This window comes from Oryx dammah, unplaced genomic scaffold (assembly GCF_014754425.2).
Source record: "Oryx dammah isolate SB20612 unplaced genomic scaffold, SCBI_Odam_1.1 HiC_scaffold_11229, whole genome shotgun sequence".
Classification (NCBI taxonomy): domain Eukaryota; kingdom Metazoa; phylum Chordata; class Mammalia; order Artiodactyla; family Bovidae; genus Oryx; species Oryx dammah.
This window is the reverse complement of record NW_024080622.1, coordinates 5004498-5017858: the sequence shown is the minus strand read 5'-3', so window position 1 is coordinate 5017858 and position 13361 is coordinate 5004498. Positions and strand designations below refer to the sequence as shown.

The window sequence follows — 13361 nt, the reverse complement described above, 5'->3', positions numbered from 1 at the left end:
GATTCCAGATTGTGCTTCATCCAGCCCAGCATTTCACATGATGTACTCTGCATATAAGTTAAATAAACAGCATGACAATATACAGCCTTGATGTCCTCCTTTCCCAATTTGGAACCAGTCTTTTGTTCCATGTCCTATTCCAACTGTTGCTTTTTGACCTCCATACAGATTTCGGATGTGGCAGATAAATTGGTCTGGTATTCCCATCTCTTAGAATTTTCCACGGTTTGTTATGATCCATACAGTCAAAGGCTTTGGCATAGTCAATAAAGCAGAAGTAGATGTTTTTCTGGAACTTCCTTGCTTTTTAGATGTCCAATGGATGTTGGCAATTTGATTTCCAGTTCCTCTGCCTTTTCTAAGTCCAGCTTAAACATCTGGAAGTTCTCAGTTCATGTACTGCTGAAGTCTGGCTTGTAGAATTTTGAGCATCACTTTGCTAGCACATGGGATGACTGCAATGGTGTGGTAGTTTAAACAATCTTTGACGTTGCCTTTCTTTGGGATTGGAATGAAAACTGACCTTTTCCAGTCCTGCGGCCACTGCTGAGTTTTCCAAATTTGCTGGCATACTGAGTGCAGCATTTTCACAGCATCATCTTTTAGGATTTGAAATATCTCAACTGTAGTTCCATCACCTCCACTAGTTTTGTTCATTGTGATGCTTCCTCAGGCCTACTTGACTTCTCAACCCAGGATAATATGGCTCTAGGTCAGTGATCATACCATCGTGGTTACCCTGGTCACTAAGATCTTCTTTGTATAGTTCTTCTGTGTATTCCTGCCACCTCTTAATATCTTCTGCTTCTGTTAGGTCCTTACCTTTTCTGTCCTTTGCTGTGCCCATTTTTGCATGAAATGTTCCCTTGGTGTCTCTAATTTTCTTTAAGAGATAGCTAGTCTTTTACATTCTATTGTCTTCCTCTATTTCTTTGCACTGATCACTGGGAAAGGCTTTCTTATCTCTCCTTGTTATTTTTTTGGAACTCTGTATTCAAATGGGTATATCTTTCCTTTTCTCCTTTGCCTTTAGCTTCTCTTCTTCTCTTAGCAATTTGTAAAGTCTCCTCAGGCAACCATTTTGCCTTTATTTTTCTTGAGGATGGTCTTGATCACCACCTTCTCTACAATGTCATGAACCTCTGTCCAAAGTTTTCCAGGTACTCAGTGTATAAGATTTAATCCCTTGAATCTGTTTGTCACATCCACTGTATAATTAAGAGATTTGATTTAGGTCATACCTGAATGGTCTAGTGGTTTTCCCTACTTTCTTCAGTTTTAGCCTAAATTTTGTAATAAGGAATTCATGATCTGAGCCATAGAAGATTGTTTTTGCTGACTGTATAGAGCTTTTCCATCTTCAGCTGCAAAGAAAATAATCAATCTCATTTTGATATTGACCATCTGGTGATGTTCATGTGTAGAGTTGCCTCTTGTGTTTTTGGAAGTGGATGTTTGCTATGAGCAGTGTGTTATCTTGGCAAAACTCTGTTAGCCTTTGCCCTGCTTTGTTTTGTACTCCAAGACTAAACTTGCCTGTTACTCCAGGTATCTCTTGACTTCCTATTTTTGCATTCCTGTCCCTTATGATGAAAAGTACATTTTTTAAATTTTTTTGGATGTTAGTTCTAAAAGATCTTGTAGATCATCATAGAACTGTTCAACTTCTTTAGCATAAGTGGTTGGAGCATAGACTTGGGTTACTCTGATATTGAATGATTTGCCTTGTAAAGGAATAGAGATCATTCTTTCATTTGTGAGATTGCACCCAAGTACTGCATTTCAGACTCATTTGTTGACTATGAGGGCTACTCCATTTTTTTCTAAGTGATTCTTGCCCACAGTAGTAGATATAACCATCTGAATCAAATTCATCCATTCTGGCTCATTTTAGTTCACTGATTCATAAAAAGTCAATGGTCACTCTTGCCATCTCCTGTTTGACCACTTCCAATTTACCTTGATTCATAGACCTAACATTCCAGTTTCCAATGCAATATTGTTCATAGGAAGTCGTCAGACATTGCTTCCATCACCAGTCACATTCACATCTGGGCATTGTTTTCACTTTGGCTCTGTCTCTCCATCTTTCTGGAGTTCAGTTCAGTTCAGTTCAGACCAGTTCAGTTCAGTTCAGTTCAGTCACTCAGTCGTGTCCGACTCTTTGCGACCCCATGAATCGCAGCATGCCAGGCCTCCCTGTCAATCACCATCTCCCGGAGTTCATTCAAACTCACATCCATCAAGTTGGTGATGCCATCCAGCCATCTCATTCTCTTCCCTCGCAGCATCAGAGTCTTTTCCAATGAGTCAACTCTTCGCATGAGGTGGCCAAAGTACTGGAGTTTCAGCTTTAGCATCATTCCTTCCAAAGAAATTCCAGGGCTGATCTCCTTCAGAATGGACTGTTTGAATCTCCTTGCAGTCCAAGGGACTCTCAAGAGTCTTCTCCAACACCACAGTTCAAAACCATCAATTCTTTGGCACTCAGCTTTCTTCACAGTCCAACTCTCACATCCATACATGACCACTGGAGAAACCATATCCTTGACTAGATGGATCTTTGTTGGCAAAGTAATGTTTGTGCTTTTGAATATGCTATCTAGGTTGGTCATAACTTTCCTTCCAAGGAGTTGGCATCTTTTAATTTCATGGCTGCAGTCACCATCTGCAGTGATTTTGGAGCCCCCCAAAATAAAGTCTGACACTGTTTCCACTGTTTCCCCTTCTATTTGCCATGAAGTGATGGGACCAGATGCCGTGATCTTAGTTTTTGGAATGTTGAGCTTTAAGCCAACTTTTTCACTCTCCTCTTTCACTTTCATCAAGAGGCTTTTTAGTTCCTCTTCGCTTTCTGCCATAAGGGTGGTGTCACCTGCATATCTGAGGTTATTGATATTTCTCCCAGCAGTCTTGAATCTAGATTGTGCTTCTTCCAGCCCCGCATTTCTCATGATGTACTCTGCATATATGTTAAATAAGCAGAGTAACAATATACAGCCTTGATGTACTCATTTTCCTATTTGGAACCAGTCTGTTGTTCCATGTCCAATTCTGTTGCTTCCTGACCTGCATATAGGTTTCTCGAGAGTTATTTCTCCACTATTCCAGTAGTATATTGGGCTCCTACCTATCTGAGGAGTTCGTCTTTCAATGTCTTATCTTTTTGCCTTTTCATGCTGTTCACGGGGTTCTCAAGGCAAGAATAATGAAGTGGTTTGCCATTCCCTTCTCCAGTGGACCACGTTTTGTCAGATCTCTACACCATGACCCATCCATCTTGGGTGGCCCTACATGGCATGGCTCAAAGTTTCATTTAGTTAGACAAGGCTGTGTTCTATGTGATCAGTTTGGTTAGTTTTCTGTGATTGTGGTTTTCATTCTATCTGCTTTCTGATGGAGAAGGATAAGAGGCTTATGGAAGCTTCCTGATGGGAGAGACTGACTGTGGGGGAATCTAGTTCTTGTTCTGATAGGTGGTACCATGCTCAGTATATCTTTAATCCATTTTTTTGTTGGTGAGTGGGGCTGTGTTCCCTTCCTGTTATTTGGCTGAGGGCAAACTATGGTAGGGGTAATGGTGATAATGGAGACTTCCTTCAAAAGAACTTATGCCTGCACTGTTGTACTCAGTATCCCTGACTCTACAGCTGGCCGATGCTTTCTCCAGAGACTCTTGGACACACACGTGCAGGTCTGGCTCAGTCTCCTAAGGGGACACTGCTCCTTTCTCTTGGATCCTGGTGGGCACAAGGTGTTGTTTATGCCCTCCAAGAGTCTCTTTCCCCAGTCCTGTGGAGGTTCTGTAATCAAATCCCACTGGCCTCCAAAGTCAAAGTCCCTGGGAGTTCTCAGTCCTTTTGCTGGATCCCCAGGTTGGGAAAACTGTTGTAGGTCCTAGGACTTTCTTAACAGTGCAAGAATTTCTTTGGTATAATTGAAACTATAGGACATAATATACCACTTTCCTTATTTAATAAAATTAACCACAGTTTTTATTTATGCTTTGTACTACTACTTGCATTTTATTAAAACTACCTTTCTATTGCTAGATCCTTATGTCAAAGTGTCTCTTATGTGTGAGGGTAGAAGATTAAAAAAGAAGAAGACGACTACGAAGAAAAACACTCTAAACCCTGTGTACAATGAGGCAATTATTTTCGACATCCCTCCGGAGAATGTGGACCAGGTCAGCCTTTCCATTGCAGTCATGGATTATGATAGGTATGTTTATTTTTCTACTCACAGAGTAATTGCTACATTTAGTCATATGTGGACCAAATTCAGCTTTTTGGGTTATTTTCTGCTATAAGAATTTTAATTTAAATTGGAAAATGGAAAAATTATTCATTCAAAATTTACTTTATTCTATGCTATAACATTTCATTTTTCTTTTCCAAAGGACATGATTCTGAAGTTGAAGGACAGGTTACCTGAGTATTGTGACATAATGGGTGTGGAAGTTGTATGGGATACATTATAAGAAACACTTTTGTGAAGTTTTTTTTTCAATAGTAACAGCAGAAATTATAATCAATGGATTTTGCTTTTCCAAGTGGGCTGGAATATGAATATCATGATGCTTACCTGAGCTCTATCATTAGTTAGCTGGGTAAAGGGCAAGTTTTCTCTTAGATATTCACTTTTCCATTTTTAAAACATTAGTATAATTTGGGATTGTGAACAGTGAGTACTAAGAGTTGAAGGTGAATATTGTCCATATTGTTATTGCCTCGAAGGTTTCACACTAACTAATCTTAAATCATTGGTTTATGGATAGTTCTTCTAGCTCGCACACTTTGATTACTTCTCCTTTCATAAAATCAATAGGTAACTCCTGAGTAAAGCACTGAATCTTCTTCCTGTTGCAGCACCTACTCCTTTCTTATCTGAAATGTTGACCTGCTCAGTTTATCTCATTCCATTCATGGTTCACAGCTCTGCTTGAGTCACCACTTCTGCGTCTTTCTTGGCTAACCAATCTCTTCTTCCTCTGAACTTGTGTTCCACTGAAGTTCTTTGCTATATAATTCTTCTTATTGTTTTCTTTTTATATTTATAAGGCTTTCAAAAATGAATCTTGTATATTTAACCTACAAAATTATCAGACATAGATAGTGTCTTATTTTGTTCTAGAGATAACACAAGTGGTACAGAATAAACATACATAAATATTCAGAGTGTCTATTTTGTATTATTATGCAAATGGTAGTAGCCAGGACCCTATAACAGAGACATTAAAAATGTATACTCTGGATGACAGCTAGAAAAATGAAGTACTAAAAGATAAGATGATTTGTACCATTAGTTTATATCACAGTTTACAGAAAAGCTGACACTGTTTAAAAAGAGAGAGAGAAATCTTGAATTTCTAGTTGAAATGGCAAACTCTAAAAATATTACAGTGTTTTGATCAGAACCCCTTCTTCCACTTTATCAAAAAATTACTCCCATTGATTTCTCACAGCAAAGACTGCAGGTGGATACAACTGAGCATTTGTCACCCAAATAACTTTAGGGAAGTGGACCCTGAAAATCTGTAAAATGAATTTTTAAAGTTATTTATAAAAATATACTTGTGAGGGACTTCATTTTTAGGGGAAAGATACTAAGCATCAGTTCAGTTCAGTCACTCAGTCATGTCTGACTCTTTGTAACCCCATGGACTGCAGCACACAGGCTTCCCTGTCCATCATCAACTACCAGAGTTTGCTAAAACTGTGTTTTTCCTTATCTAGCTTTTAGTCTGCTAATGACATTAATTCAATAGGTTGTAAACTCTTTGAGGGCAGTGACTTGTTTGTTGTTTTATCCCCAGTGTCTAGGAAAAACCTGTGGCTCCTTTAAGAATCTCAATAGATATTTGTTGCATACTGAGAAAGTGAATAATTGAATTAAGGAATTTATACTCAAGAATCCTCAATATCCTTAACTGTATAACAGTGGGCACTATGATTAAATATCATCTTCCAATCCCTTCTGAAATTCAGTCAGTTCAGCTCAGTCATTCAGTAGTGTCTTATTCTTTGTGACCCCGTGGACTACAGCATGCCAGGCTTCCCTGTCTATCACCAACTCCCAGAGCTTGCTCAAACTCATGTCCATCGAGTTGGTGATGCCATCCAACCATCTCATCCTGTATTGTCTCCTTCTCCTCCTGCCTTTGAGCCTTCTCAGCATCAATATCTTTTCTAATGAGTCAGCTCTTCACATCAGGTGGCCAAAGTATTAGAGTTTCAGCTTCAGCATCAGTCCTTCCATATTCAGGACTGATTTCCTTTAGGATGGACTGATTGTATCTTCTTGCTGTCCAAGGGACTCTCAACACCACAGTTCAAAAGCATCAATTCTTTGGCGCTCAGCTTTCATTATGGTCCAACTTGCACATTCATTCATGACTACTGGAAAAACCATTGCTTTTACTAGACAGACCTTTGTCAGAAAAGTAAGGTCTCTGCTTTTTAATATGCTGTCTAGGTTGTTCATCAGAGAAGGCAATGGCACCCCACTCCAGTACTCTTGCCTGGAAAACCCCATGGGCAGAGGAGCCTGGTAGGCTGCAGTCCATGGGGTTGCTATGAGTCGGACACGACTGAGTGACTTCACTTTCACTTTTCACTTGCATGCATTGGAGAAGGAAATGGCAACCCACTCCAGTGTTCTTGCCTGCAGAATCCCAGGGACGAGGAGCCTGGTGGGCTGCTGTCTCTGGGGTCGCACAGAGTTGGACACAACTGAAGTGACTTAGCAGTAGCAGCTAGGTTGTTCATAACTTTTCTTCCAAGGAGCAATTGTCTTTTAATTCCATGGCTGCAGTCACCAGATACAGTGATTTTGGAGCCCCCCAAGATAAAGTCTGTCACTGTTTCCATTATTTCCCTATCTATTTGTCATGACATGATGGGACCAGATGCCATGATCTTTAGTTTTTTGAATGTTGAGTTTTAAGCCAGCTTTTTCACTCTCCTTTTTCACTTTCATTAAGAGGGTCTTTAGTTCCTCTTTGCTTTCTGCCATAATACATCAATTAATTACTACATCATTAATTAATTGTACAATTAATACATCAGTGACAGTGAGAAATGTCCTAAAATCATCTCAAAAATCTCCTTAGAGTTTTATGTCAAAATAATGCTAGAAAAAAAATGCCTTTAACTTGCATTCTGTTCTTGAGAAGCAGCTTACCCCATGTGTGTTTGGGTCAACTCTTTTGATTCAAGTCTTCTATCTCTTACTAAGTGTACAAAGGCAGGCAGGTCCCTTCTGAGTTTTTAACTTCTTTGTATGCAAAATGAGTTGACAATAATGATATTCATGGTCATGATGTAAAGATTAAGTGAGTCAGTAGATTTAAATTACTTAGAAAAGTGTCAAAAAAAAAAAAAAAAGAAAAGTGTCTCACACATAATAAGCTCTCAAAAACATTATCATTATTATTTTGATTTATTGCTATGAAAACAAGGCAGGAATAGAAAACAAGAATGTTCACTATGCTCTGATGCTATGCAGTAAGTTAAATGCCATGGTTCAAAATGTAGCCCTTCCCTGTTTATTTATTATACCAGTGGTAACATTCACTGGCATATCATTTAGAATCAATTAATTATGGTCATTTATATAAGCTCATTTATATTGAACTCTTTGTGAGTAATTTATGCAGCATTATAAAACATTAAGCCCTTTGGGAAAAGGAGATTAGAGTTACATCACTTAAAGTTAATAAGTCTGCTTCCAAGAAAGAAACTCATCATATAGGTAAGGACCAACTGGCATTTCTCATTCACACTCCTATTATTGTGAAATGTGCTTGATTTACAGATTAAAATGAAGCACTAAAATAGTTGTGTGTAGTCCTTTTACAAATTCATTTTTGAATGCTGATCCTGCTCAGTCATTTCAGTTGTGTTCTACTCTTTGCGACCCTATTGACTGTAGCCCAGCAGGCTCCTCTGTCCAAGGGATTCTCTAGGCAAGAACACTGAAGTGGGTTGCCATGACTGATTCCAGGGGATCTTCCTGACCTAGGAATCGAACCTGCATATTTCATATCTCCTGCATTGGCGGTTTGGTTTACCACTAGAACCATCTGGGAAGCCCAATCTTGTTTAGAAAGTTTTAACTTACTTAAGACTCTTCATTAGACCTGAAGACATTTAATATGTAAAATTATCTAGAACTTATCACAAAATCTACTGCTTTAATTGTGCTTAAAATTCTGTTAAGGTGTGTGAAACTTATCTTTGAATATTGGAATGAAAGTAAAATATTCTCCAAATCATAGGGTAGGACACAATGAGGTCATAGGAGTGTGTAGAACAGGACTGGACGCTGAGGGTCTTGGGCGAGACCATTGGAATGAAATGTTGACCTATCACCGAAAACCAATAACACATTGGCACCCCTTGCTGGAGGTAAGCTCTGGACCTCTCTCGCATCTACTCTCTTCTTTATCTCTTATTTAAATATTGTTTATCTGCTAAAATTTCACTAATATTTTACATATTCCCTTAAAAAAAAAAAAAGCTATTTGCTCTTGTTTTTGTCCCACAGACCCTGTTATCCAGTATGCAAAGTTCTGTATGTCTTGTTGGTTTTTAAAAATAACTAAATTTTCTGAGTTTGATATTCCTTTAGAATAAGTCCATAAAAACTCAAATCTGTTATTTTCTCTACATAGTCTGAAAATTTGTGTCATTAAGTGATGGAACAATGAAGTAAATTTATTATTACCTGGAAACTGAATTTTTTTGCTTCTCTTGTGAAAACAGCCACCTCACCTAAACTTTCCAAGAATCCCTAAATAAAGATGTCACTTAATATGTAAGGGGGCAGGTATATAGTTACTGGCTCTGTTCAGGAAGTAAAAAGTCTCACAGATTGTTTTTAAAAATATTGAGGCATCCATTTGCCTAAGTTGAAAACCTGGCTCTGCTGTGTGACCACATATTAGAGAACTTTGGGCAAGACATAAACCTAAGTTTCTATTATTACTACTTACTAGCAGTAAACTTAGAGTAAAACTAGATGAACTGCTGACTATGAAGTACTTAACACAGCTTAGCACAGTGTTGTTCTAAATATAACTAATACTAATAGTTATATTAACTAGAAGTGATATCAATACCAGTTTCTATCAGAATTTTTAGCCATGAAAGCAGTGTCGGTCTATTCAATACATTGAATGTTGCCAGGTGAAGTGATTTTATTTTCCAAAGACTGGGATATCTTGAAGAACCTCAAAATAAATTATTTATATGACCTAATTAATTGTGAGTTGATAAGGGGTGGACTTTATGCAATCCATTACAAAAATTTATGATAACCACACAGTAATAAGTGACGTATACATTGCCATCTCTCCCATGGATAAGCTTCTGCTTCTTATTCTATCACTAAGCATAGGTTGAATAGGAGAGACAGAGCAGTATAATTAACTAAATGTCACTGAGCCCTCATTCTATTCTCAGCTTGGTCACAAAAGTGTGACTCTGGCTGTGTTACTCAAGACATTATGGGGAAAATTCCATGAACACTATATAAACAGTACATGCTCCGACATAGGAGGTGAAATGTCATGTTAGATAAATTATCTGCTTTATTACATTAATCTTCCAAATCTTTAACTCACTTCATCATTTATTGTATTTCATAAAAGACAGACATGCTATGCAAATGCACATTCACACAGCACTTTCTCCTAAATTATAACTCAGTAAGTCCTGAGAAGGTTGTTACATTTCAACAACGTGTATTATCTGAAGTACATGCTGCTGCTTAACTATTATTTTCCTGATTCGTATTTTTGTTTTTACTTAGTTTAAAAAGTGATTAGAATCTAGACATAAGAGCAGAGTTTGCTGGGCAGAGTACTACACTGAAGGCAGACATGAATTCTAACCCTTGTCCCTCTGACTGTCTGATCCTGGGCAGACCACATGCTTTATCTGCTGCTACATTTCTCTATATTTAGAAAATAGAGATCCACAGCTCTGGGACTTCCCTGATTGTCCAGTGACTAAGACTTTGCATTCCCAACGCAGGGGCCCCAGGTTTGATCCCTGGTCAGGGAACTAGGCTTTAAATGTTGCAACTAAGCATCCTCATTCCACAGCCAAAGATCCTGCATGCCACAATGAAGACCCAGCACAGCCAAAAAATTAATAAATATTTGAAAAAGAGAAATACACACTCTTACAGAGTTTATAGGAATGATGTAGGGATAAGTGAGATAATGTGATCAACAGCTTTTAACTAATGAAAGACAGATGTTTTATGACCCAAAGTATATTATAATTGCTCATGACTAGTAAGTTGCATGCAGCGGTCCATGGGGTTGCGAAGAATCGAACATGGCTGTTTGTTGTTTAGGGCAACTGAACAACAATAAGCAGTTACACATTTATATGATGAGGAAAAACTATGAAATAGGCATGAATTTGTGTGTGAAAACATGGGAGAACTTTTCAGTCATTGTAGGTTATATAGGAAGGATAAACATCAGAAGAAGATCCCAGATAAAATTTTCTAGTTGCTCACTAGCAGAGGACAAGAGGGCTGAAAAGATTATGCAGAGGTACTTTCTCCAGCAAATAGCTCACTTTTTACTGACTTCTGCACCTGCATTCACTGGTCAAACAGAACATAGGGACTACAGACCTAAGAACTGGCTGGATTTTAAATTATGGGAAAGTGCTGTGTGTGGAATTATGTGTTTTGTTGCCACAGCAGGGATTAAAATGAGAAGGGAACAATTACTCAAGAGCTGAGTAAATTGGTAAGAAAGAGACTAAAACCTCACTTGGAAAATCTGTCTACTTCTACCTGGATATAAAAGATTATCCGATTGTAATTAAACCTTTAAAATATACATAATATTTAGAAGAAATTATTCTTTATCCCTTGTGGCTCCTATTTTCCAAACTCAGTCCTTCTCATTAATTGCTTCTATAAAAATCACCTCCTGCCTTAAAGCAAATGGAATGCAGTGTTTTGTGTCTTGAACCTTCTTGCTTTTACTCCAACTTAGAATGAAAGTGTTAGTTGCTCAGTGGTTTCGCATGATTCTTTGTGACCCCATGGACTGTAGCCTACCAGGCTCCACTGTCCATGGAATTCTCCAAGCAAGAGTACTGGACTGGACAGCCATTCCCTTTGCCAGGGATCTTCCCAACTCAGGGATCAAACCTGGATCTCCTACGTTGGAGGCAGATTCTTTGCCATCTGAGCTATCAGGAAATAAACCCGTGGTGGATTCATAAAAATAAATAAATAAATAAATAAAAAGCAATAAATAAATAAATAAAATAAAATAAAAAGCAGAAACATTAAAAAAAAAAAACTAATAGTCTGTGATAGAATGTGAAATGAATCTGTAGTTTCCCTGCATGTCATCTATATACCATGCTCTGCATACATTTTTTTAAATTTTTTATTTTACTTTACAATACTGTATTGGTTTTACCATACATTGACATGAATTTAGAAAGATGGTAATGATAACCCTGTCTGCATACATTTTTGTGAGATGTTTGTGTCCCCTCACACCACCTGAGAAGGTGAGTTATGAAGGTCATGGGGAATTATGTATATCTTCTGTTCAGAGACTAGCATATCATGGGTGTGAATATTCACTATTAAAAGGTAACAACAATTACTCACTTTATTATTTTTTTTGGACATTATAAAATTATTATCTTTCAGTTACCTGGCCGGGCGACCAGTTTTGATAGTCAAGGATCTTGTCCATCTCCCAAGCCAACTTCCACACCATAATGCATCCAAAATAATGCCATTATAATGAGGACCCAGGACCATGCACTCACCAAATCAGAAAAAAAAAAAAAAAGTGGAAGATTTGATTTCTTCATTTGAAATACATCCTGATAACAAACAAAATTTTGTGTAAATTTTATTTGCCTTTATTGTCTGTTTACTAACTTTGAACATCTTAATATATTTTACTTGAATACAAATGGTCTTTACTTACATAAGGCATTTTATTATTTGTGTCATATGCCAATTAGCAGAAAAACTGTTTTTAATAAATTGTAAATTCTATGAATAAGCAAATAATACATTTTTTAAAATAATCCATACTTATCTAAAATTAAATATAGTTAATGCTGCTATTGTATAAATTAGCACATGTCACATATGTATGGTTTTGACTTTGTTAAAACTATGTTCATTTCCAGTTGTGTATATGGTTCTATATAAACCTTAATGGAAAATGTGAGCTTTACTCACTGCATTAAATAATCAAATTAATATAATTTATTAATTTATTTATTGTTTATTCTTTCATTCTCAACAAAATCTTTTCTTGGTGAAGTTTGGTTTTTGCTAAACTCTAAACTTTTTCTCTCAAGCGTATTCTTTAAGATATAGAGAAAGCTCTATAATTTGAAGATCCTCTCTGAGTATAAATTTAAGAATATTTAGTAGATGGAAAATGGAGATTGAGCCATTTGGGCTACTATTTTATACTGTCTTAAAATTACTAGTTCAAATATCTGTAGCACTGTTTGATATTTTAAAAATTCTATTATTCATATTCTCAAATGTAGCATTAGTATTCCTAAATGAACAGAATCAGAACTCATGAGGTTCTCAAGTACTACAACATGTTTATTTTGTGACATAAAGTTATCACATGGATCCTGTATTCCTGATAGACATACTGACACCAAAGTTACAATAAATCTCTGTGCTTATTGTCATTTGGATTGTACACAGTGATAGTGACTTTTAAACTCAAACAGAAGCTAATCTTTTATCTAATCTTAGAAATGGGTATTTTCTTAAAGAAAAAAATTACTTATTTTTCAGCAAATTATAAAATTATAAATAATTCAACTTCAACGTCTAATAAAAAACAAATAATTCTTAAGGCACAGACCCACGGTCTTTTGTGAAAGGCTTTGCCCTCATAGGAGAAGGCAATGGCACCCCACTCCAGTACTCTTGCCTGGAAAATCCCATGGACAGATGAGCCTGGTGGGCTGCAGTCCATGGGTCGCAAAGAGTCGGACATGACTGAGCAACTTCACTTTCACTTTTCACTTTCACGCATTGGAGAAGGAAATGGCAACCCACTCCAGTATTCTTGCCTGGAGAATCCCAGGGTCGGGGGAGCCTGGTGGGCTGCCGTCTCTGGGGTCGCACAGAGTTGGACACGACTGAAGCGACTTAGCAGCAGCAGTTGCCCTCATAAGAATCAAGAATCAGGCCGCTAGTCGTAAAAACAATGCAAATGTTTTTGCAGAACTTTCCTTTAAATCATGTCAACTTTTTATTGTCATGTTTCTGGGCCCTATTAGAAGGTATCTATATTGAACGACCCTAACCTTACTTTTGAGATG

At 37.3% G+C, this 13361-nt stretch overlaps 1 protein-coding gene across 1 annotated transcript in view; it reads left to right on the top strand.

Annotated features, from left to right (window-relative positions):
* LOC120861171 (synaptotagmin-10) overlaps positions 1-11801 on the top strand; it is a 114514-nt gene extending 102713 nt beyond the window's left edge. The window contains exons 5-7 of the mRNA XM_040236824.1: positions 4053-4224; positions 8282-8411; positions 11701-11801. Of these exons, the coding sequence (XP_040092758.1) occupies positions 4053-4224; positions 8282-8411; positions 11701-11772 (374 nt within the window). The 3' untranslated portion in view covers positions 11773-11801. The remainder of the gene's footprint in view (positions 1-4052; positions 4225-8281; positions 8412-11700) is intronic.
* Positions 11802-13361: the final 1560 nt, after the last annotated feature.